Here is a 24,978-nt window from a genome sequence, read left to right as displayed (position 1 = left end):
CCTCCAAATAGATTCCAGGCTTCTCTGTGAATTATGGTTAAATGTATGTACTTCATAAGGATTTATTTTTATATCATAGAATCTTTAAGGCTGGCAAAGATCTCCAAGATCATCTAGTCCAACCATCTACCTACCACCATATCCTGCAGAACTGGTTTCTGCTTTTTGTTAAGAGTCCTCCATAAAATCAATTCAGTACTTTCTAAAGTGAAAAACATCTGGTGTTTTAGTTCTTTTCCATTTTCTAAAATATCTTCAGGACTTTACCACACCAATTAAATAGTCTCTCTGATTCATCCTGGAGTATTTCTTATGGTAGTTGACTTAAGTGAGATTAAAAATAAACAAACATTTAGGTTAAAATAGGTTCTGCCTTTGAACTTTCAGGGATTTGACTAAAATGTTCTTACTGGGCTTAATAGTAGGTGGGATAGGGTCCTTGTGTCTTTAAAGATTGTCACTGTCTGTCTGCATGTAAAGGAATGGAAGGTGCAAAACTGTTTGGGTCTCAGCGTGCTTATCCTGCTTTGTGTTTCAGAGTTACAGAGCACTAAGTCATGAAATTGAATTTAGTGTATTCAGTAGATGAACTGCACAAGACAGTAGTGACTGTTAGACTGTTGTGAGTTTTTAGCTGCTTTTGTTTATTCTCTGAATTTGTATACTCAAGTAGGATATATTTGATAAGAGCTAGGAATTTCATCTGGAAGAAGATCCGAATGTACTATTGGATAATACTTGTAAATGGCTGATAGGAATTTTCCAAATAGGTGTATGAGCAGCTCTGATGGCTTTTTTGAAGCTTCCAGGTTGGTTCCAAATAATGACTTTTGGAATGCGTTTAAGTAAATCTTTTTCTTTGTGCTTGTATTAATGTTGCTTTTATGCACGATTTGATTATTTTCCTGGAAGGAACAGAACTGTTACCAGACTTCTGCTGATACCAATAGCTGTGAAAAACACCGTTGGAATAGTACCACTACTGTCTCAAATCCAGTATGATTCCTTGTCCTTCCCAACTCAAATTGTTGGGAGTGTCTTTTGTTCTAGTTTGCCTGCTTGGCTTCCATTAGCATGAGCTAGCCATACAGAAGAGAACTGAAACTTAAGCTGATGATTATGCTGTTTGAATACCAGGCATTAAGATGTTGGAGGTTCTGAATATATATATATATTATTTCTCCTTCTTCTGGGCTATATAAGGCAGGATGGTAAAGGCTAAATGAGGATGTTAAGTCTCATGAGTAAAGATGGTCTCCTAAAGTAGGGTACAGTCTGGCCCTTGCTATACATATGTAATGCAGCCACTTGGAAAATAACTTCTTTCCTTAACACAATGGAGCAAAAGCAGGCCTTAAAGGCAATACAAGCAGGAACATTGATAACTATGTGCTCCTACTTGGATTGCTCTCTGGGAAGGCTTGTTTATGCTTGTTGACCTTTATTGTCTGCAATCTGTAGCTTAGCTCTGCATTGCCTACCTGTGGCTCATTAGGCTCGCAAAGTTGGAGATAGTTTAATTAAGTAATTACAGATTTTGATTGCAAGTTTAATAAAGGAAAGACTCAACCATCTGATTGAGGTCTGAAGCATTGTGTTAACAAGCATTGAGTTGTGTCTATTTTGAGATAGATAAGGTTTTTGAGATAAATACTGAAGGTGACTAACTTAAGCATTTAGACACAAGAAGATAAGTTCAAAATTCCCTTTTAGCCAATGTTTTGAAGTTTCTGTGCATTTCAGTGCAGACTTTTCAGCCCCTCAAGTTGTGGTAACTTTGATGTTTACCTCTTTTATATGTAGCTGTTCTCTCACCTGAAATTGGTTTTTAATTGTAGGATTGAAATGGTTAGTGATGTCATGAAAGAATTCAGTGTTAATTTTCAATGGTAATAAATGCTAAACAGTTTTAAAATTTAAGCAAATCAGAAAAAAAGCTTGAAAATTACTGTAAGGAGAAACAGTGATTATTAGAAAGTCAACTGCAGCAATAGCATGGCTTAGAAGTTTATTTATGAAGAGTAATCTATGGGAAAAGGTGCTGAAAAGAGTTTCAAAGAACTTAGGAATTATATTACCAGTTTAGTTAAAAAAAAAACCTGCAAATGTAATTCAGATAACTTCTATCTTGTTTGTATAGGCAATATAAATCTTTCTCAGATGAGTGACTTCAGTGTAAGCTGTCATTTAAGCCTCTTGTTTTCTCTGTGTTCCATTCCTTTTTCTTGCTGCTTTCATGCCATCTGACAACAGAAGCCATACTTTTAGTTTGCAAAGGAAACCCGCACAAATGTCAAGTGATGAACTGACATCTGCCCAAATCTGAAGATTAACTGCTTGAATGCTTTCATTGCATTAGAAGGGAGAGAAGATGTGACTGTCATCTAACAGTCATCACCAGTAGTAAACAGGTTCCCCAGAGAGCTACCGTAAGCCCATTAAAAAAATAATTACTGCAGAGAACTTCATACATAAAAGCATCCAAAGACGCTTCCAAATCAACAAGAGAGGTCTTTGTTGATTGGACAAATACAAAAATTGCTCCAGTATCACTACCCTGATGTCAGTCAGACAAGATGCCCTCTGGTGAGAGAGAAAGTTAACACTTGTTGACACCACTTGGGAGGAATATCTAGTGTATTTGAGTACTGTAGGATTAATTTAATTAACAAATTAACTTATTTCTGTTATATTGAGCTAAGTGGCCCTGATTTATCACAGGTTTTTTTCTTTAGATTATGGGATGGATGATATACTGGAATGTATTTAGTGGGAATAGCATTAAATGGACATATGCATTTTGGGAGGGTGGAATCTGAGTGTTTCAGATGACATTAATATGATTACCTTGCCAGCAAGTGGCAAGGCAGAATTCACCACAATTTAGGAAACAGCTGGAATTCTAAACACAATGATAGTTTGAGCAGACTTTTTAACCTTAAACATTTAAATTGTTGTTATTTTCCCTAATTCTATTTGTTCATAAACTTAAGTATTATTTCCTTGTCACTTTTTTCTTTTTCAGCCAAAAATGCTACATGCAACAATTCTGAAGTTGTTGGTTCTAGATGCTGAATCAGTCTATACCTTGACTTCTAATCCTATTTTACTGCTCATAGCTAGGGTAATCCTTGTGAATTCAAGACACAAATTTGCATCTCTTCAGGTAAGAAATGTGACAAATGATTATGACTGAGGTACTCATTGTTTGTTGTTTGTTTTTCATGGCACGTTGAGTATGACTTCTTACAGGTTTATTCAACTCTGAGGTTCACTGGTTCATTCTAAGAAGTAATTCAAAATGATTACAGCTTAACACAAGTATCTCCTTAAAAATGGCAATTTTTCTCACTGTAGTCCTCAGAAGATCCCTATGTTATCTGGAAAAAAAATAGAAAATTGAATAGAAAACAACTGTTTGAAAAGGCATATATTTATGTCAGTATTGAAGAAGGAGGAAAAAAAAAATTCCAGTATAGCATACATACTCGGTGGCCTTTTTGGCAAGATTTGGGATACCATCTACTACTACTGTATAAATTCTAAGCCACGAATTATAGATGTAATTGTAATTTTTCTCATAGTCCTCAACATCTCCTGCAGGCATCCATGTGGGATTTACCTTAGTTCTCTCTTGTGTTGGTGCATTAAAAAAGAGAGATATAAAAAGAGAGATTCTTGAGAGGGTTTTTGACTTTGCCTTCCTTGTAGTTTAGCAGTAGGCAGGGTGGTTGGGGGTTTTAGTAGCAGCAGCAGCTTCTCTTCATTGCATTCCGGTTGAACAGAGTTTGGCTGGAGAACAAAATGCCACATGGTCCTTCTTTACGCTTGGCTGACAACATCTATTCCCAGCTGGGTCTTTGTATGAATGATGAATTAAACTGTTTGGGAGATGTTGACTCTACAGCATTTCTGGAAGCCAAGCTCTTCCATCGTTTTCCCAGTTATTCACAGATGAATGCTGTTGAATTTCAGCAACTGAGTCAGTCAGGGAGGGAGAAGGCTTTGTTTAGAAAATTCCCATGCTGCCTCCCCTCAGTCTGACGTAATTATGGACCTCCTTCTACCCACTGGGCATTTAATTATTTCTGGCCACAAGTTTGACTAGTAGTCCAATAGCAGTAGGTGATTAAAAGCTCCATTGTTCAGCAGGTCACTGTAACAGTTGAAGGTTGCCCGTTCTTTCTCATTTTATCCTCATTCAGAGAAACACTTCTTAATACGTTTTTCACATAAATTTAAAGTAGGCTAAAATACTCTGAAATCTGTTTTATAAAGTGTTAATAAAGACTGATTTTGATTTAAATTGTATATATGTATTGTCCATAACTAATTAAGTATTTGTAAGTCATGAAAAATATTCTTAATGCTGCTCCCCCAAAATAACATTCCTAATAGAAAATGGTAAGAGTTCAAGTGACTTGCTTGTAACTTTATAAATATGTTCTCTGTGATTCTAAAATTTTTGAGTGGCAAGCATTTGTACTCAGAAAATTGTATCATTGAACTGAGTGGATTCGAACAGCAGTTCAATAAATAAATAGAAGCAGAGGGCAATAAAGAGCTACATATATAATGTTCATTTTTATGCTAGGTCTGTGTTCGCTTTTTTTTGTGTGTATATATGTATATGTTTAGAAATAACAGATAGCTTTCAAATATAATCTACTAGATTATTTCTTTAATTAAAAAAAAAATGTTCATTTGAAGTATCCTTTTTTTTTTTCAGACTTTACCTTGGTGGACTCTAAGATGTGTGAATATTCACCAGCAACTGTTAGAGGAGAGATCACCTGAGCTATTTACTCTTGCCCAGACCTGTATAAGACAAAGTATGTTTTTAATTACTTAATTTGTCGACCTGACAGCCTGAGTTGTAAGTTATCTTGGGAGATAGGAAATTATAGGCATAACTCTTGCAATATGAAGTTTGTGGGATTTATGTGTAAATACAGAGAGTAGAGATGGACAAGAATTCACTTAAATTGACAAGTAGTTGTATATCACATGCTTATTTTGAGAGCGTACGATGAATATGAGATTGCAGGCAAAGGTTTTCCTTCCCCATGTTTATTTAGTACTGTTACCTTACTGTTAACTTCAGGAATGAAAACTGCACAGGATGGCTTCATTTAGCTGATATTATTTGGTTTTGTAAAGTGAACACCTTAATTCTTCTGCATTTTCAAGAGTGGTTTTCTTTCTTGTTTACTGCATCTCATTCTGAATTTGGAAGTTTATTACCACTGTATGCATTGTATGTAGAGAAAACAGACAATGTCAAAACTAAATTAGCCATTTGATGTTTACAGATGCATTAATTAGAATATCAGAATGTCAAATTAATTATATGCACTTGACACTTTTTTCTAAGGGAAGCAAACTTTTGTATAGGTGAGTTAATGTCATTTGCTACAGCAAATTATAAAGTTTTTTGCTTGTTTGCCCCTCAACAATTAATTTCTTTGCTGAAGATTTTAATTTAACTTTCTAAGTCTGAGATTTCCAACCAAGTGCACTTAAAGAAATATTTTTTGCATTTAGAAATGAGTTGTCATGTATATTTTCTTTCACCAATGAAGTTAAAATGCTAAACTTTCAAGTCTCCCTGCTCCTACCACACCTTAATGGAGATTTTTTTTTTTTTTAATCTGAACCATACGTAGGCTCAGGGCATGCCGTCGACACTGAAAAATATGAAGTGGTTTTTAGCCATTGGAAAACTTCCAAATAAGTAACAAAAAAATTGTTAGTGCAGTAATGGAATGGAGCAGAGCGTTTTATTAGGTCCTTTTGTAGCAAAGAAGGAATTGACTTAATTCACTTTGTGGATGATTAAAGCACTGGAATGGGTTTTATTTCGGTTGATGAAAACTGTAGGTTTTTTGTTGTTTATAATTCATTAGACAATGTTGAACTCATGTCTACAGTTATAACAGGTATGAGAATCTGAGATTAAATTCTGCTTAGATTTTTAATCAAATTTCAGGTTTTTATTCATAGAAAGCTGGGAGTGTTGGTGGTACATGTATTAGAATATAACCAGTAGTTGTAATTACATCACGATAGATGGTTAAATCTTCCAGTGAATACTATGTTGATGACTGGAAATGAGCTGGATGATGCAAAATTGTTGATGCTCAGTTTCTCATGTAGTGATGCTTGATCATTTGTTATGTTCAGAATTTATATTTTCTGAATAGTTACATAAGATTATCTATAAATTCTTTACTACAAAGCAAATGGTGTTGATGTGCTTCATTGAGATAAGGAAGGTTAGGGAGCGATGTTTGTAGTAGCTTAAAGAGCAAACAAACAAATAAAAAAGAGATTGTATATGTCTCATCCTTCACGTTTCCAGAAAAGATTTTCATTGTTGTTGTGCTGAACATGTGTTTTGTAGATATGCAGCATCAAAGATACTTAGATGCTGTGAATTTTGCAGCTCTATTTGAGTACTGCAGTTATTATTTTACAAAATAGTTTTGTTATGTTTACTTTGCTGAAGAGCGTAGAACACGTCGAAACATTTTTTGCCTGTTAAGTAGCAGATAAAATAGAATTCTTAATAGGCTAATCTGTGGTACAGTTGTGTTTGTTACATTTCCTTCTTGGGCATACCAAGAGACTTGAATCTAAAAGAGATGTAGTCTTAAAGTTGCTTTAAATTCATTAATAAGATGGTACTGGCTAGAGTAGAGAAATGCAGTAGGTTGTGTATCTTCGATCTGCATACAGCATGCTGCTTATGCACACATACTGCATAAATACTAGGATGTGTATTTCTAGTTCAGTCTCTGGTTTTCAGAAATGGTGATGTAAACTACACTTGGATGCATAGTATGCTTCTCCTGGCTGGCTTTGCTCCCTATAGCCTCTAGCAGTTTATGAACCTTCTAATTCATTGAAGCCATATGGGGATTCAAATAACTGCCAATATATTCCATAAAACAATTACTAAGCCTTCAAAATAGCCTTTGATTATGTCTTGAAAAACTTACTTGCTGAATCAACTTGACTGGGAAACTTTGTTCTTTTTTAAAAAAGAGAAGTTCAAATTTGTGAGGGAAGCCGTTCAAAATGTTGCTCTCATAGAGCTAAGTTCAGCATCATCAGCTAAATGTAAGACAGCTGTGGTGATTCCCTCCTGTTCTGCAGCAGCTGTTGTGCAAAACCTGAAGGGTTTAATGCTGCTTTCCATTCATCAATGCTCTGTGCTAAAATGTGGTACAGGATGGCAGAGTGATGTCTGCATTTGGAAACTCAGTGCTTTCGTGCAGCTAATCTATACTAGTAACCATGTGAAGCTTTCCACAAAGATCTTTGAAGTTTCAAGTGCCTAAACCTATCAAGATCAAGCTTTGAGTTACCATTTTAAATGCATGATATCAGGAGTGTGAGATCTCTTATAAACACATTACTTTAGTACAAAATCATGAATACTGATAAAGAGGAACAATTTTTCAGTTTGTGGATTTTTTTCCAGTCAGAAGTCAAGGGTCTTAGTTGTCATAGCAACCATAGTGAATGTTTCAAATATTGAAAAAGAAAAATGGATGCATTTGGATGTGTTTATTGTAGCATCTATGTGGTTTTAGCACAATTAATTTTATATCAAAATTATTGAAGTTTATTAGCTACTGAAAAATGAAGTACTAATGTCTGATTGTAGTTTTTTTTTCACTGAATGATTTTGATTCAGTTTCAAAGTTGCGTTCACATGATGTTTCCATGTGTGGACATGCACATTCATTATTTTGTAAGCTCTTTTGCACTGACAATAGACCTTCAGGATTTAGTCATTCAAAGTGTTTTAAAAAATCAGTGCAAATCTACACTTACATTTGAATAAAAAGCACTCATTGAATTTGTTTTCTTTCTTAAAAAAATAAATACTTATAGAAAATGACTTATTTTTCCTTCAAAACTGTCAGAGAGGTACTGTGCATTTGAAGTGTGTGGGAAGCAGGTGAAAATGGCAGTATAAATCATTTACTGATTATTATATATATCATAATATATAGATATATATATAATAGTATATATATGCTATTTTTTAATATAAAAATAGAGTGAAGAAGGTTTTTCCTAGAAATAAAATGGTCCTTTAGTCATGATCTCTTTAAAGACAAAAAAAAAATTGTTTAATAATGTGGACAAAAACATTAAAGACTCAGATGATTTCTTATGAAGAGTGTGCATTACTTGCAGAATTTATCCATTCAAGTTCTTAAATTTAAAAAAAGAATACCGTAATTCTTTTCTAAATATTGGAGAAATTAAAAATATTCAAGCTTAACAGCTTTCCATACTGATTGAAAGAATTTGAGGATTATTGAATATTCTGCGGTGGGATATGGGAGGAAGACAAAAAGTATATGAGCTAAAACCTGTTCAGCTGTAGTGGGGGAAAAATGCACCACAAAATGTGTATTATTAATTGTATTTTTTTTTAATCTAGTTAGACTTCTTACTTATCTGTGTAAAGATTGTTTGAATAATAAAGTAGCCAGTGTACATCAGTATTTGGTACAAGTTCTGTAAGGTAAATGCTTGGAACTAAATTAAATTTGGTAAATATTTTAAATCCAAATCACCTGAATGGTTTTCAACTCAATGGCCTATATTTTACCATGTAAGAGTATATTTTCTCACTCTATTTTAATAGATAGAATGTAAATATATAGAAATATTAATACTTCTGTGAGAGATGAAAAAATATGAAGTTATCTTCCCTGAAGTTTTCAGATTCATTTTCCAAGGTATTTTCTGTTTTTCAGATGAAGGATGTGATCATTAAGCAAAATCAGTAATTGTCAAATATAAATAAGATCAAGGAGTCCTAAGTCCCAATTCAATCCTCAGTCTACTGGCCAAACTTCAACTTTCTCATCTAAAGTGTATTAGTTAATGGCGGGTATTCGTTTTACTTCAACATGCTGTATTCTGCGTTCCTACACTCTTTAGCATATCCTGGAAGATTAGAGATATATACTTTCTGCAAAACCAACAGCTCAGCTTTACTGTAAAATACAAGAGATTCAACTTTTTTTCTTATTCTAGTTGTAGTCCTGAGTTACAAGACTTGAAAAAATGCTTTTAATAGATGTGTCTTTTATACATTGTATGTTTTTAAATGTATTGAATTTAAATTTAATCATGACAGAGTTCCTCTCCTAGTATTTTAAATGTAAAGTATAATTCTCTGAGATTTGTGTCCTGATAGCTTTTTTTTTTTACTCTTGATTTCTAGTGACAGAAGCAGAAGATTTGTTCACAGGTGATGAAGGCTGGCACTTAGCAGTTCAGTTCAATCTTGAGTGTGCCTATACATTTTTGTATTACTATGAGTACAAGAAAGCTAAACAGTGTTTCAATACAGCTAAAGACATAACAAAACTGGAGATTAATCTAACAGGTAAGTTTGCTTGTTTGATCTAAGTAACAGGACCAACACAACTTACAGATGACTTTATTCAGACATTTTAAAAAATGAAATACGTTTTGAGAGTTCTTGATTTATAAGGAGGTAGGACTTGCTTATTTTCTGAGAATTAGCGTTGCTTGGAAGAAGGAATTAAAATATACCATCCAGTTACAGTGTTGTTCTTAACATGAGTGTCTGACCAGCTGTAGTATTCTGATCCATCCTTGTTGTATTTCATTAATCAGTCAAATTCCAGGTCTAGTTGTTTCTCTTAAAGGAAGAGACTCCCAAATCTGGTTCTGTAGTGATGCTTACATCTTTGTGTTAGGGGTGTGTTCTTATTTACTTCTAAAGACATCTGAATGATAATATGATGCAGTCTTTCACCTTTCATGCCAATGGTCTAGACTTCCATGTAAGTAACATTTAAAAAGGCCTTTGCATGTTCCTGGGAAGAAGTGGAGAAAACTTTGTACCCATTTTTTTTTCTATAGATTTGTTAGTAGGAGGAACTGAGGAATTGAAAATTGCAGCCTCTGAACCTATTACACCACAAAGCTAACTGTTCCTTTATACTTAGATTGGAGCTGTTCCTACTCCATGTAGATTTTTTGTCAATTTAATATTTTAATTAGGAATAAAAATATTATAATTTTTATGGAACTCCATGCTCATTTATTCTAAGGTTTTAAAGGTTAACTTTGAAAAATCTGTAATGAAATTCTTGTGGCATTATGTTTTGTGTAACTGTGATTAAATTGATTATATTCCGTGATATCCGAATGAAACAGGAGTAATTTCCATATCCTTGTTTAAAAGAATTCAATTTTATTTGATCGTATTCTTTCTGATGTGTAAAGCATTTCTTGAAAAAGGAAGGTTGTTGTTTTTTTTTCTTGTTTTTTAATGAAAACATCGGTTCCTTTGATGTTCAAACTATGAAAATTTAATTAACTAAGAACAAGTAAAATCAGAGTGCCAGATAGCTATTCACTGATACTCCTCAACTTGCAGTTATATATTTTTTAAATGAGATAATTAGTTTTTTGATGAGTAATCTCCCTAAATCTAGCCTAGGAAAGAAAACTGTTGCTTGAAGTGTAGGGGGAGAAAACAAGTCTGGATGCTGTGGAATTGTTTTTATTTTTGATGACTGAATTTGTTAGTCCCAGAGAGAGATTATAATGAAATAGTCTCTTGGAAAAATGTTGTGAAATTCCTAAAAGTTCTGTGGTTTATCTCCGTAAATCTATTAGAATTATTATGAAGGATGTCTAACCTGAAGGCAAATGAAATGAACTAAACTTGTGGGAGTTGCTAGCATTCTAGACAAATTAATTTGACATGCATGTTTTGGCTAAGTGCATGGAATATGACATCATCAAAAAAGACTTTGCTTTAATGTAAAAATTCAACTTAATGTTAAAGTTATTTTTAAGAGTTTTGGAAGGAATTTCCTTTTTAGGAAAAGATTTTGAGTATTTTGTTCCTTAATGGCTGTAATCCTTACTGCCTGAATATTTTATTATGGCATGGAAACTTAAGTTGTTCTTAAAATTCAGAATCAGTTTTTTTTTTTTGTTATTTTAAAAACGTTTGAATAATACTCGTTTTGGCTTCTGTATTTTTTTTAATACCATCAATCCAGCTCTGTCCTATACTCATCATTTATTTAAAAATATCTTTCTGTCCCTCACAGTGAGTCACTATCATTAATAACTCCATGAAACAGTTCCTAGTAAAAGAAGGCTATGGTCCTTCTAGCATATAATCTTACTGAAATGAAGGCTGGTAATCCAAAATAAATTGAAGGTCATCTAATATGAAAAACTGATAGTGCAAGAGCCTGAAATCCGCATATTATTTTCATGCCCTTTAATGCATCTGTGGGAATTTCTGCTATGGGGCAGTAAGTAAAATCTATGATACGATATGTAGATTCCCTCTCTTTTGTGATTCTTTCTGACAGTATAATGTAGGCGTTTTTTTTTCCTCAACATGAATACATGTGATATCTATTTTCCTAAATGTGTTTTTCCTGTAATAATAAAGAATTATTTGCTAGGGAAAAAAAAAAAAAAGCATGGAGGGGTAGCTGTCTCAAAAGCAAACAGAAATCACGACTTCTGGGTTGTAAGTTTAATAGTAACATGGACAGCTTTGTGAGTGTTTTATTTAGAGGTTTAAGCAGTAAGGTATGATAGGAAATGAATTACAGCATAATGGCTTACAAGCATTATTAAAATTGTGAACTGAGTGCTACTGTGTAAAAATAATATGAATTGCTGGCTGGTCTCTCTCTTTCCATCTGGTCCCCCCACAGTGTGATTAGAAGGTGATATTTTTAGGACCTTTTTCATTTCTTCATGAACTTTTAACACAGGGCATTCCCATTAAAAGGAGAGTTTGGCAGAAAAGGAGTAATCTGCTTAATTGCTGATTTCCCTGATGCTCGCTTTCCACATGAAGGAAATGAAAGGAATAACTGCTATTACAGTGTTTGTGCCAGATGATTCTCACAGATGATGGCCTCATCCCCTGGCCTTTATCCACTAAGCAAATGAACAGTCAATTATCTTTTAATAGTCTGCTCTTCAAAACTATAATGAAACTTAAAACCTGAGTTTGATCTCAGTCAGCTCTGTAAAAACAAAACAAAAACAAAAAAAAAAACAGTGGGACAGTGTTTAGTTCTTCTTGTGTTTCACATTACCTGAGCAGTGAATCATAGTCAACAGGCAAGACTTCCAGTTTTTGTAGGTTTTAGCTCTGTTAGGATTTCATTATTTTCAGTTCTGAAGTTCTCTGATTGCAGCTTGAAAGCAGGTTTCTAATGGAAGAGCAGCTGTTTGGTTTTTTTACTTTCAACTTTGATATAAATGTCAGTTGCAATCTTAAAAGCTAGTAGAAGTTGTCTGAGTGTCTAATAACAAATTAAAGAAAAAATTAAGATGGCTTGCACTTAGCATATTTGAAATATTTAAAATGATGACCTGTGGATGTAAAACATAATTTAGAAAATGTCATGTGAACTGCATTTGTATCTCTAAATGATATGTGAACTATAATAACATCAACTAAGGTTTTTTCCTAAGAAAAAGTTGTAAGCTGTCTCAGAACAACCTGAGTTGGAAGAGACCCAATTATCAAGTTCAAATCCTGGCTCCACACAGGACCACCCAAAATTCAAACCTGGTGTCTGAAAATATTGTCCGAATGTTTCATGAACTCCAGCAGTTTGGGGCCATGACCATTGCTGTGGGCAGCCTGTTACAAGGCCCAGCCAAGCTCTGGTGAAGAACATTTCTTAACACCCCACATGACCCTCCTGTGATGCAGCTCCATGCTGTTCTTTCTGTCACTAGAGCAGTGCCTGCCCCTCTGCTCCCCTTGTGCAGAAGCTGTAGGCTAACATGGAGCCTTATCTCTGTCTCATCTTATCTAGGATAATCAAGCCATGTGACTTCAGCCACTCTTCAGGTGGTTGGTTTTTGCCTAGTCCTTCAATTTGTCAAGATCTCTGCAAGGCTTCTCTACCCTTGATGGAGTCAACAGCTCTTCACAAATTATTGTCATTCTTCTATCATATTTGGTTCAAGTGTCTAAGTGCTGTCCTTAAATGCTGAAATAGACCTAGAAACAAAATTAATGGGCTTTAGAAAATACAGATTGGGATCATTTTTTTTTCCAAAGGTTCTGCAGATCAACGGAAGCAGTCAGACGCTGTTAAACTGTTTCCATTTGGAAATGTTGTCCTTTCATAAGATGTTAAAAGGTTTTTATTTTCCTGAATGTTTCTGTGTTGTCAGCAATGTTTATCAGGCAGATCCAACAATTATTTTCAGTTTATTAGTAGTATTTTAAAGTAGGGAACTGGTGAAATTTGATGACTATAGGCTTTTGAGAGTTAGTAAGGTGGGTTGCAGTGACTTTACCCAAATTTGGATTTACAGGATGCATCTAGATATATTAATATATTTGTAATTTCTATTTTTTTTAATACGTTGCAGCTACTAGTGAGAACACTATTGCAAACAAAACATGCAGAGTTAAAGTGCTGATATATATTGCACGTACACAGTGTGTTTCTTTTTGGGGGATACAGTGAGATTACTGTTGGTTTTTGTTTTTTTAGTGGTCACTTGTATAAACTTGTATTAATTTTCTATAGGTGCTTTAGGAAAGAGAACACGGTTTCAGGAAAAATATGTAGCACAGCTTATACTGGATGTCCAAAGATCAGAGGAATTTATCCCTCCCCATGGTGAACTAACTCCAGCACCTACTCCCCTAGAAAAATTAACTATGGTATGTATTTGAGAGGAATTGTCTTTCTTATTTCATAAAATCCATTCTTAATTTTTAACGTATTTTAATGAAAATGTTTTTAAGGTTTTCTTGGGTGTTTCCAAGGGGAAAATGTGCGTTGCCTAGAAGAACCATAGAATTTCTGAAAGTTTTTGGAAAAGATGAGGGACAGTGTCCGTGGTCTTTGTGTTGTGATCTTTATAAAACATTTATGCCTTCACAGACTCCTGTGGATCTTAAGCAAAAGAATTTAACGTCTGTATTTCTGCATTGAAAACATGATGTTCAAAATAAAGATAGATTAAGTAACCTTATCTTCTCTTTCTGAAAAGTAGAAATGCAGCACTAAACATTACTTGAGTGGTTCTGGCTGTAGGAAGGGAGTTGAATTTTGTGCAAATCTGAGCAACTATTAAGAAATTTTGTCTTAAGCTACTTAAGCTGCCTGTTGATAAGTTAGACTTTCTGTTCCCACAGTTTACTTCCTAAAAATGTTCGAAGCCTTTGATTTTTGTGTTTATGTTGTATGTTACAAATTCTACAAAGTAGTACTAGGAGAACCATGTGTTGCTTTGAAGAAAACCTAAGCTGTTTCAAGTTCACACATTTTGTTAATGTAATGTGTGAGTTGTTAGAGATGTGAGACCAGGCTTGACTCTCCAGTTCGAATGTGCCTTGACCTACTAATGTTTTTGTTTTTCCATTTTCTACCATGTTTTTACTGATAATAACAAAATACAACTTCATATCATTTGTCAGTATTTTGTAACAGTGAGCCCTAGTCTTTCTTTTGTCTGGTCTCAAATTAGTCAGTGCTGGATGTACCTTGAAGTCCTTTCAGGCAAAATTGAAGTTCATGCTATTTTCTATTTGCCAAAAGCTACTGACAACAGCATAGGTTCTCTGAGTTTAGCCTAGATGTTCAGTCTACCTTTGTAGACTTTTTACTTTCTTTTACAGAAAATTTATGGAAGATGTATAGAGTACTGAAAAATTATTAAAGAGGATTTTTATTTCCCTTTTCACTGATCTTATTTTACATGTAGGTAAAGTAAAATATATTTTTTTCTAAAGGATAGGATCTGTCGTGGATTAGTGGAGAATTTCCTGATAGAATTGTCTCTGCCAGTTTATATAAGGGCCAGGCTGAGGCTAGTCACACCTCTCCTTCTGATTTTCATCTCCTGTCATGGAGTGCTTAGTTTTTAGAGCTCTTCCTCTGTTAATGTTCAGGAAGATGACTGAACAGGTTATTTTGCAATTAAATGGTCAGCAAATGCATTCCAATAAAAATGCCACGTGGCCACTTACTGGACTGGTGTCTGGCCAGGAATTTCTTACTTGCCCCTGATGCTAAGCAGCTATATTATCTCAGAGTGCACTAGAAGGAAAACTATTGAGTTGCAGAATAAATACTTGAGATTATAAATTCAAAGTTTGGCTACCATGTCAGCTTTCTTTGGGTTGCAATATCTGAAAGTGCACATTCAGTTAAACTGACAATGTGTCTGTGGAAGGAAAACCTCAAGATTGAGGTATCGCATGTGGACTCCTGATATGAGATACTGCTTATAAATAAATAACAAAAAGTGTTTGATTAGTTTTATGCTACTCAGATCTGTTGTTATGTTTTTGGGATAAGATTTTTTTTTTAATCTAGCAGTAGAAATCATGCTATGTATATAGGATAGAATTTAAAAGTTATGTAGACCATAAGCTGGAAATGTTTAGCAGCTTTATAAATTGTAATTTCTGGTACATCTGATCACTACACTGATATATCATTCTGTTCTAAAATCATTTGCCTCTGGAAGTGGTAGATGCTACTGTATAGCTTAGGTAAGGATTTGGAGAAGGAAATGACAGTGTTGTTTAATTTAGTTGCATTTATAAAGTGATAAAAATACTGGTGATGAATGCAAATAATTCTCTTCAAAGCCTTTCTGTTCACTTTTAAAACTTCTGTGCACCCTCATTTTGGCCTCACTAGTGAAAGTTAAAGGATCTGAAGGTGCTAATTCAGTGGGTTGTTGTTTGTTTGTTTCATCCTTTTTTGTCTACGTTTCTTGTATTTTTAATGATCTTTTAAAAACAAAAAGAAAGGAGAAATTCTTCCCAGTGTAAGGAATTTGGTTCTACTGGCAGTTAGCATGCTTTACTTGGTTACAGCACTTAAAAAATAAATCCATTCACTCCTAGTCTTTGGATGCTAGCCTGAAAACCTGTTTGTTAGAAAGTTCTTTAATGTCACATATATGTAATCAGTTTTGTCTTGTCTAATAGAGAAGGGGTTATGAATAATACTGTGTGCAACCATTTGAAAAGCGAATTCTCCATCAGCTGTTATTTAAGAAGAATATTCAGGTAACCTTGAAGTGTCCCTGAATGCTGTAACTCTGGCCTTTTGCGTAACAGCAAATGTACTTATAGAAAAATGGTTAGAATTATGCTTTCTTCCACTGTCTCAATCAGAGGAATAATCATGATAGGAGAGGATTCAAGATGATTATAAATTGCCTTCTATTTAAGTCATTTTTTGATGTTCATGTTACCTTTCTTAAAAAAAACAACAACATTGTTTTCAAATTTTAAGACGTAAATTTATTTGAAACTATTTTTTATTATATTACCCAATTGTTTTTAGTTGAAAATGTATTTTTCTTCTTCAACAGAATTGTGATTTAAATGACGATACAGTGCTTAATGAGATAAAATTAGCAGATGCTGATCAATACCAGGTACCTGATTTGTGTGCAGAGGAGCTTGCCGTAATCCTTGGAATCTGGTAAGTTCATTCTTTAATTACATTTTAAAAATAAATAGTTATGCTTTCCAGCCTCCCTTCACGTGAATCTTTTTGGTAAGGAAATAATGAAGTGGGAAGCTGATGGGATATTTTTGTTCCTTTTTTTTGTATACTGTAACTAAAAAGCTTAAAAAATGAAAAATAAAAACACATTTTCAGTTTCTTCAGTGTAGATGTTAATATCTAGAACAGATTTTCAGCAGTGTTTCATTAATGGCTATATCATTCTTTTATCCTTGAAAAAATCTCTTTTCCTTTGTGCCTGAGCTTAATGATCTTTAAAATATCAGGATGGTGATTGTTAAATGTTGAAAATATTTTTAGTCTGTAATGTTTATCTTGCTGTGAAAATCATCTATATCTTTCAAGAAAAACTATGCCCCTCTTTTCAGTGTGATAGAAGTACATGTACAGATTCCAAATGTCCACTGCTGGTTACAAGTTATAATACAAAGTTCCTCTGGTTTTGCACATGCATTTTCTTTTCCTAATTTAAAGGATTTTTTTGCTGTGTGAGTTTTAGAAGTGGCACAGAAGAGTAAAAGCAACCTGAGGTTTGAAAATAGGAAACTATTTGTCAATGAACACTCTACTTTTCCTTTAGATAACCAAGTGTTTACTAAGTTGAAGAAGGTTTTTTATCACTTTTTTTCTGTGATTGTTTCAGAAGTATTTGTATGAAAAACTAAAAATAGTCACTTTGTTACAATATTCATCATTGTTACCTCTAAAAGTAATTTTCCAATCTGTGACTTGCAAAATCAATAGAGTCTGCAGTACTGCTGAAATACCCTGTCAAGCCAAAAGAAGGCTGGGAGTTGAACAGTAAGAGTTCAAGCTCCTGAGTACCAGACAGACCTGTTTTCTCTATGCACATGGATGTTGTAAGATGTAACTGTCTTCATTATGGGGTGACAGCAATAAAAGGCCAGCCAAAGGGCAGTGAGAGAGTTCAGTGGCTTAAGCTAGCAACCCAGAAATTAATGGTTGTTCCTTTATAGGGTGTGTCTCTTTGCTTTTTCTGTAGCTCAAGATATAGTGCCTTTCCACCCCCGCCAGGTTTCCCTGCTCACTTGTCAGTATTTCTGGCTGTTTCTCCCCTTCGTATTGCATAAAGTGCAGTGAGAATTATTAGTGGAGAGAAAGTTGTTTCCTCTTTTATACCAATTTCTCAGATTGCAGCTTTATGAAGACCTAGACATTTGCTTGGCTAGGTTCAAGTGAAGCATGAAGTTTTGCATCTCTGGTTTCAGCTATGCCCTTCATACATTCAGCCCACTCACTGCAGTGAAAAAGTCATGAGTAGAGTATGTACTGTGACACTGTATTTTCTTTATTTCCAGAGGCTTAAGCTTTCTTTCTTTTCAAGGCTACATCTAGATTCAATTTGGAAACAAAAGAGGGGAATAAAGAGTGGGATGATGAATATCTCCTTTATGAGAAACATTTTCATGTGCAGTTCATTTTCAAACACAGTAGTGTCTTATATTCAGATTATAGTATCTCACCTTCCCAATTTTATCTATTATAGTGCTATTTGTAGGTCTGACTAATTGGATTAAGTAATTGGTTGTAAGCTCCAAACTACTGGCAATCTAGCTTTTACTGATTTGCTGAGCAGATACTTTTCCTGCTGTGGAGAAAAGCTTACTCTAAGGTTCTTCTTTATCTGCATAAAGAGTGTTCATTTTTTATTGTCATAAATACTTAAAGCATAGCTACATTTCTACTCTATATATGGATTCACATAGAAAATAAAGCTTTAGATTTGATTTGGTATGGAAAATCGTTAGACAAGTTTCATTTTTCTTCTTTATCTTTCAAGGTTGCATTATTGTGCTTATGTGTCTTAAAGCATTGAACATGGATATGGCAGAAATGGAAATTAAAACCATTTAATAACTGGCTTTGAGCTGGAAGATGTCCATCTATATGCTAAAAAAAGCTGTGACAAAAATCTGTTCTAGAATAAGGAAACCTTTCTGTCTGAATCGGTGTATTTTTAGGATATACAAAAATTCTGCATTATTTTCCTGTTTCCATGAAAAGAAAAAAAATTCAAGGAAAGAAAAGGTGTTATATAACAGATTGATTTCCTAGCAGTGTTGTCCAACACTTTCAAAAAATAAAAATACAAAATTGATAACTTGCCAATCTTATGTGGGAAGAAGGGGATAATTTCATTAATGTAGTAGATGATCATGCAGTGAAGGGACAAGGCATGGCCAAATCTTTGCTTGCTATTCTAAGCCCTTACTCATTCCTATTCTACCGAAAGCACAGTTATTTCCTTGTGACTACAATCATACAGCTTGTACCAGATGTGAATTATCACCTTAAGGTGCATGAAGAGGGAGGGTGTGGAATGTCTGGCATGGGAGGTCTTTAAGGAAGAGTCAATGGGCATATATTAATCTGAAGATGTCATAGAGGATCTCTTCAAACTTTCACTGTATGAATTGCCTTTCAACTACTCCACTAATTTTATTCCTTACAGATTTGTCGGAAAGTTGACTATATCTTTCTCAAAAAAATTCTCAGTAGTGATGCCCGTTCTCTCAACAACTATTCCAGACAATGTCCTTTATTAGGTGCTTGTGTTGTTACAGGATAGAACTATTTGGCTGATTGGTCAGAGGTTTTTTGTTGTTACTTAGAAGAAGAAAAGAAATTTTAATGGAAATAATCAACTCTCTAAAGGACTGCAGTTAGATAATTACAATTTGAGCTTGAGCAGTTCATTCTTTTGGCTCATGCTGGCGTGAATAATTATCAGCTCTAAACCTGATATCCTTCTAGATTCTATATTTTAGTTTATATAGCACTTCTAAATGTTAATATTTAAATCACTAAAATGAGAGCAGCTCCCATACGCCGCTTAGATTCTGTGATTGCTCGTTAAAAAATTAAAATAAAATATGGAGCACACGTTTCAGTTTACTTTCAGATCTTGTGTTTCCTCCCCTTTTAAATCTAGGGAAGTTTGGTAAGAAAACATGAAGAACTATTGAATGATAGATAGAATGATAGAAAGTAAAGATATGAGTACTTGAATGACGCCAGTCGTTTTCCTATCTTGAGTGCTTCACTTCATTCTCTTAGAATTACTTCTTACTACTTTATCAATAGATTTTCTTCAGAGGAAGAAATGAAATGCATTGGGCAGTCTAGTCTTCTCACGTCACGTATAGCCTTGCTAATTATACTCAAGTAATAAAGACTGGGTAAACTCATTAGTCAGCAGTGGTAATTATTTCTAAAGAATTAACTGTATAGTAAGAATGAAATTAGATTGCAGCAAAATCTTTTCTTCAAAGTAAAGTATGTAAAGAATGTGGTGCATCATCACAATTAATATGCTACATTTGCACTTTCTTAAACTTTACAGCAGGCTTTATGTCATCAGGAATATAATCCTGATTTTAAGTGAGTGATACATAGCCATTATATAGATTTGGTGATTATGCATACTCTGTAGTTTGGTTTATGATATATTTTCACTTTGTTTCTTCTATTTTCACAAGGAACTGGAATTGTATCCTTGTTGCTTTTCTCTCTGCTGCTTGCGGGATTCCTCTGGTATATTTGTAGATGTTGATGGGCTATTGTCAAAGGATACAGTACACCCACATAGTTATAAACCAAATTTCTTTATTGTCTACAAAAATATTTATTATCTGTGGGGAAAAAAATAATTTCTGTTCTCATCTCTCTATTCTTCTGGGTTTCCCCTTAGTATGCAAGAAGTCAGTAGTAATGTCAGTTAGTTGAGAGGTGTACTCCTCTGGTTATGTTCCTTGAGTGAATAGAGAGTGTATGTTTGAGGTTACCCTTCATCACTTTTTGAGCATTAGTGTCTTTTTGCTTTACAGAACCTGTGTTCAGTTAGTCATAGAGTTTTAACTGAGAACAGATCTCTGTAAAAACAGGGAATGGATTTCAAACTATTTAGAATACATAAAATTTAATGCTGTAAATGTAAAGGTAAGAAAGACATATCAGGTTAATAGTGCCTTTCCCAGGCCATACTAAGTATCTGTGTCCTATGAAATGATTCTGTTTTTCTGCGAATGCTCTGAAATCTTGGCCACCTGCATAGACACACTACTAAGTACTAAGTCAGGGCTTGAACCAATGACCGGGCACCTGGTAGGAAGGCAGGGCCAACCCAGGAGAGTTCAGGTGCATTGCAGTGTACCTGAGTGACTGGAAGGGGTGGAGCCAGGATCTTCCCCTTCTCAGACTTCATTTAAGTAGTGGCAGTGTAGGCAAGAGCATCTTGCTGGAGGTCCCTGCCTACCTGAGGCCTTCCAAGGGTAGGCAGATTTTTTCCTTTTTTTCTGCATCCATAGCTGCTGAATTTGGGCTTATCCTCACTTGCTGCAACCTAGGACTTTGACACCCTGCTATTATTACTGTGTTTTCCATCATGTTATAGCGTTCTGACTACACGCTGCCATTTGTATTTGTAATGCTTTTCCAGAACATTCTTTAGATTTCTGCAAGTTTGAGAGATGTATTCTACGTAGTTGTGTGCTAAAGAATAAATAAGCATTATTTTATATTCTTTTCCTTTTTCTTTACAGTATAGACTTCCAAAAGAACAATCCAATACACAAATTAACTGAAGAGGAACTTTTGGCTTTTACTTCCGTAAGTAACTTATCTGAAGTTTTTTACTAAATGTGTTTTCACTTACATATTAAGTACCAAGCAGTAATTTGACCATCACATTAATCATGAAGCTGTGAAGAAAATTCGTTTTAGTGTTCAATTGTTTCAGTACTTTTTTCTTATTTCAGCAGTCTAAAAAGGTGTCAAAATTCTACTCCATTTTGAGTCATCCTCATGGCGGGCAAGGTTGACTCCTCAAAACTTAATCTCTTCTTTTAACTGTGTTTTGTAAGGGGAGTTCAAAAGAAGCTGTGTATTTCTTCTACCAGATTAATTCAGTTTAAGAATCAAATGTTTGACACAAACATGTTTCTTCCCAAATCCATGGCTAATTTTCCTGTTGCTGCAGAACAGATCCTTAACTTCCAAAGATGACTTGAAATTTCTAGCTCCCTATTTTAAAAATGTGTTTTGTTGGTTCAGGACAAAACAGTGTACATCTTCATGTCTTCCATTTCTCTGTGTTTTTCATCAGTAGTTTAATTGAGAGATGGAGGGGAAAATGCTAGTAATTTTACTGCCATTTTTTGTGCTACATTAGTCTTCATCTTTGATACAATTCATGGTGCTTGTTCTCCTATCCAGATTTTGCAGTCTTACACTGTTTTCCATAGTAGTACCATCTGAGAGACTAAGCTCTTGTTAGAGTTTGCAAGTAGGATCTCAACAGAAATCCAATAGATTTCAATTGAGTTAGAATCTTATGACTGGCATTTGTATTTATACAAAAGGATTAATGAAATTAAATTAAGATCAACTATTGTAATGTTTTTATGGTCCTAAAAGTAAGTCTGAAGCAAAAAATCCTTACCTTTTTGTTAGATTGATTTTAATTTAATGCTTGTTTAGTTACCAATGCTAATATAGAGCATGTACATTTCCTCATTCTGATCTAAGTGAATCACAGTAAAACAGTTGGGTTTGTATTATTTTTTTTTTCCTACAAAAATTACATACTTTCTGATCATATCTTTATACTTTCTGAAATGTTTAAATTTTATCTAGTTTTTGTTTGGTTTCCAGAAAGATGGAAATAGCTTGAAAAAAGATTATGTAAGGAAATATGCTCATAAAAAAGGGAGTGGGTTAATCTATTATCACAAGTTTTTGAAAAGGTGAAATGTACGGTTTTGTTTGTTGTTTTTACAAAAATAAGGTTATGTAGATGCATACATTTTCCAAATGTATATATAATTTTGTTATCACAATCCTTGCTGATTTTTTTATTAATATATGGAGTTGAGAGTTGGTCAACTCTGAAAACCAAGAATTTTACTTCTTATTTATTCCCTGCCAGACTCTCTTGTGTTTATATGTTCTCTGCTTCAGTCTTCCCACTGCCTAACTCTTGAGTAGAAAAGTGGACATAAAACACTTGAATATAAAATAGATTTTCTGGAAAAGTTTATCTTTTTAATAGTAAATGAAGTGATATTGTGATAATATATTTATCAACACTGCTCCTGTTTTCCTCACGTACCTTTCAAATTAATGAGATTCAGTGGGAGTTTAATTAAACACTTGAGTTTTCAAACATTCCTCCTGCTTTACAGTACAGGTGAAAAGTCAAGTTATCACATATACTAGGTAAAGGTAATCAGCTTTATTCAGCTTTTTCATCTGACATTGTTTGAGGCATTGTATTCCCTGACATCTGAGGTGTAAGAGACTTGTTGAGTGCATTATCCATCATAAGAAAATTAAACTGCATTTTTCTGCCATCTAGTGGCTGATTACTCAAAAATCACAAGAGCTGATGAATTAATTCACTAAGTAATTGCTGCAGTCTGTTCAGATCTACAGAGATGTGCAGCTGAGAAATATTTGTAGGTCACTTTATCACTTTGTGCTCTGAGCAGCAAAATAAAAAAACAACACAGGATCTGTAAAAATAAATAAAATATAGATCTCTAATAGCTCCGAATTCAGTGTAGAGCAGTGGCTTAAAGATGAAGTTCATTATTAACTCTAAATTTTTAGGTCACTAACCACAGTATCAGAATAATGTTCTTCTAAACTTGTGCTTAATGTTTGCTTATTAACTAGCTGTAGCAATACAGTTCAGTTTTGAGTTTTCTCTTGGTCTGGTCTGTGCTACTTAATATAAATAGGATGTATGAATTCTAACACTATTACACGAAATCTTTCCCGTAAACTGGAATCAGAAATCAGTTATGAGGTTATGCAAGTTCATTTTGATAATGACATGTATTTAAATGTTAAAACAACAAGCTTGGTTATAATTGTCTGCTAGCTGAATAAGAAGTGCCACTGAAATATTATTTAAGGTATCTTCCAAGCTTTGGTATTACCCTGTCAAACAGGCAGACGAGCCCTATGTCAGTGCTGCCCAATGTAGTTTTTTTACCATCATTTAAGCTGCTGTGTGTGTGTGCGTGTGTGAGCAGGCATCTTCTCAGCCTACATGTGGATTCCTAAATCTGCAGGCTGGTTAGATGGTTGTCATGCATTCATCTGATAACTGCAGAAATTTATCTTTCCTGAAGAAAGGAAGTCATTCCAACATAACTTAGGACTCTTGAGAAATTTCAAGTCACTCACAACAGATCAGTGGATCATCAGGAGATCATGTTCCTTTGGATACTGCAAAGCAAATGCATGTGATCTGCAGGCTCTATGTAGCGGAGAGATTTAATTTCCAGGTAGTATGAGGGGGAAAGAATAACAAAAGTGACTTCTAGTAGTTGATATAGTCCTACTTCATATTAAGTGTAGTTTAGCAGGCAGGCATTCCAAACTCCCTTTTCTATCAGCGCAAGTTTTAAGTGACCAGATACTTAATCTATGTAGTTTAAAATATATATATATCTTTAAAGACCTAAAAATAACACTGTTGAGAGCTGCTTGCTGTCTGCAGTCAAATACAAAAGAATTACACTGTTGCAATTCATTTATTGAAGTCACTTGGGAACAGCACCATTCGTCCTTAAGTACTGACTTTGGTAACCAAGAATTACTATTGCTAATTTTTGCAGCATGGTATTTGACATACCCCCCAATCCTTTTTACTTCTATATGTAAACTCTTGGACTGGGATAGCTCCTTTTAGTTAAATAATTTGAACTTCAGTGCTTGAGGTGTTCTGGTCAAATCTGTACACCAATCATCAGCTTAGTATTTCAGCTTTAAGTCATTAAATTATATCTAGATTAGTTAAATTTGAATTTTTTCCTATTGAAATTGTTAATTTGATATATTCTCAAGAGAAGGAATTCAGTTCTCATATACATAAGAATAAACCCAAAATTGAATGCTTGATTTTTAAGGGGTATTACTATCCTCATATGAGTCTTTTCCTAAACACATACGTAGTGATTTTAATTAATTCTATGAAGATAATGCACTTGAATTCCAATTAAAGCTAAAATTGTGTTTAGAGTTCAAATACTACACAAAAATTGATTCAGATGCACAGTTCTGCGTATGATGTTTGGCATAAATTCATTTTAGCTTATTCAATATTTCATTGAGAAGCCATTATCAAGAAATGGAAAGAGAAACAAGTCTGAAACCCAGTGCTTCTCTGTTAGATTTACTGGTAGTTTACTTAGTAAATGTTTCTTTTTTTTTTTCCCATAGCCTTCTGTGTAGGAAATAGGAAGTGTCTGATGCTAGTAATCAGAGAAATAATTGAAAAATGACATTTTCACATGTAGTTTTCCTGTCTTAATTTATTTCTAGAACTCCAATTTCTGGAAAGGAATAACTACTAGGTGATGTTGCTTTTTTTTCTTACACAGAA

General features: G+C 34.1%; 1 protein-coding gene across 1 annotated transcript in view; it reads left to right on the top strand.

Annotated features, from left to right (window-relative positions):
• TTC27 (tetratricopeptide repeat domain 27) overlaps positions 1-24,978 on the top strand; it is a 98,571-nt gene that overhangs the window by 7,931 nt on the left and 65,662 nt on the right. Inside the window, exons 4-9 of the mRNA XM_065729131.1 lie at positions 3,026-3,166; positions 4,730-4,832; positions 9,254-9,418; positions 13,599-13,735; positions 16,408-16,520; positions 21,128-21,194. Coding sequence (XP_065585203.1) covers positions 3,026-3,166; positions 4,730-4,832; positions 9,254-9,418; positions 13,599-13,735; positions 16,408-16,520; positions 21,128-21,194 — 726 coding nt within the window. The remainder of the gene's footprint in view (positions 1-3,025; positions 3,167-4,729; positions 4,833-9,253; positions 9,419-13,598; positions 13,736-16,407; positions 16,521-21,127; positions 21,195-24,978) is intronic.

Source organism: Cyrtonyx montezumae, unplaced genomic scaffold (assembly GCF_038088225.1).
Source record: "Cyrtonyx montezumae isolate F1298 unplaced genomic scaffold, pur_monq_1.0 scaffold_0, whole genome shotgun sequence".
NCBI lineage: Eukaryota > Metazoa > Chordata > Aves > Galliformes > Odontophoridae > Cyrtonyx > Cyrtonyx montezumae.
This window is presented reverse-complemented; position numbering and strand designations above follow the sequence as displayed.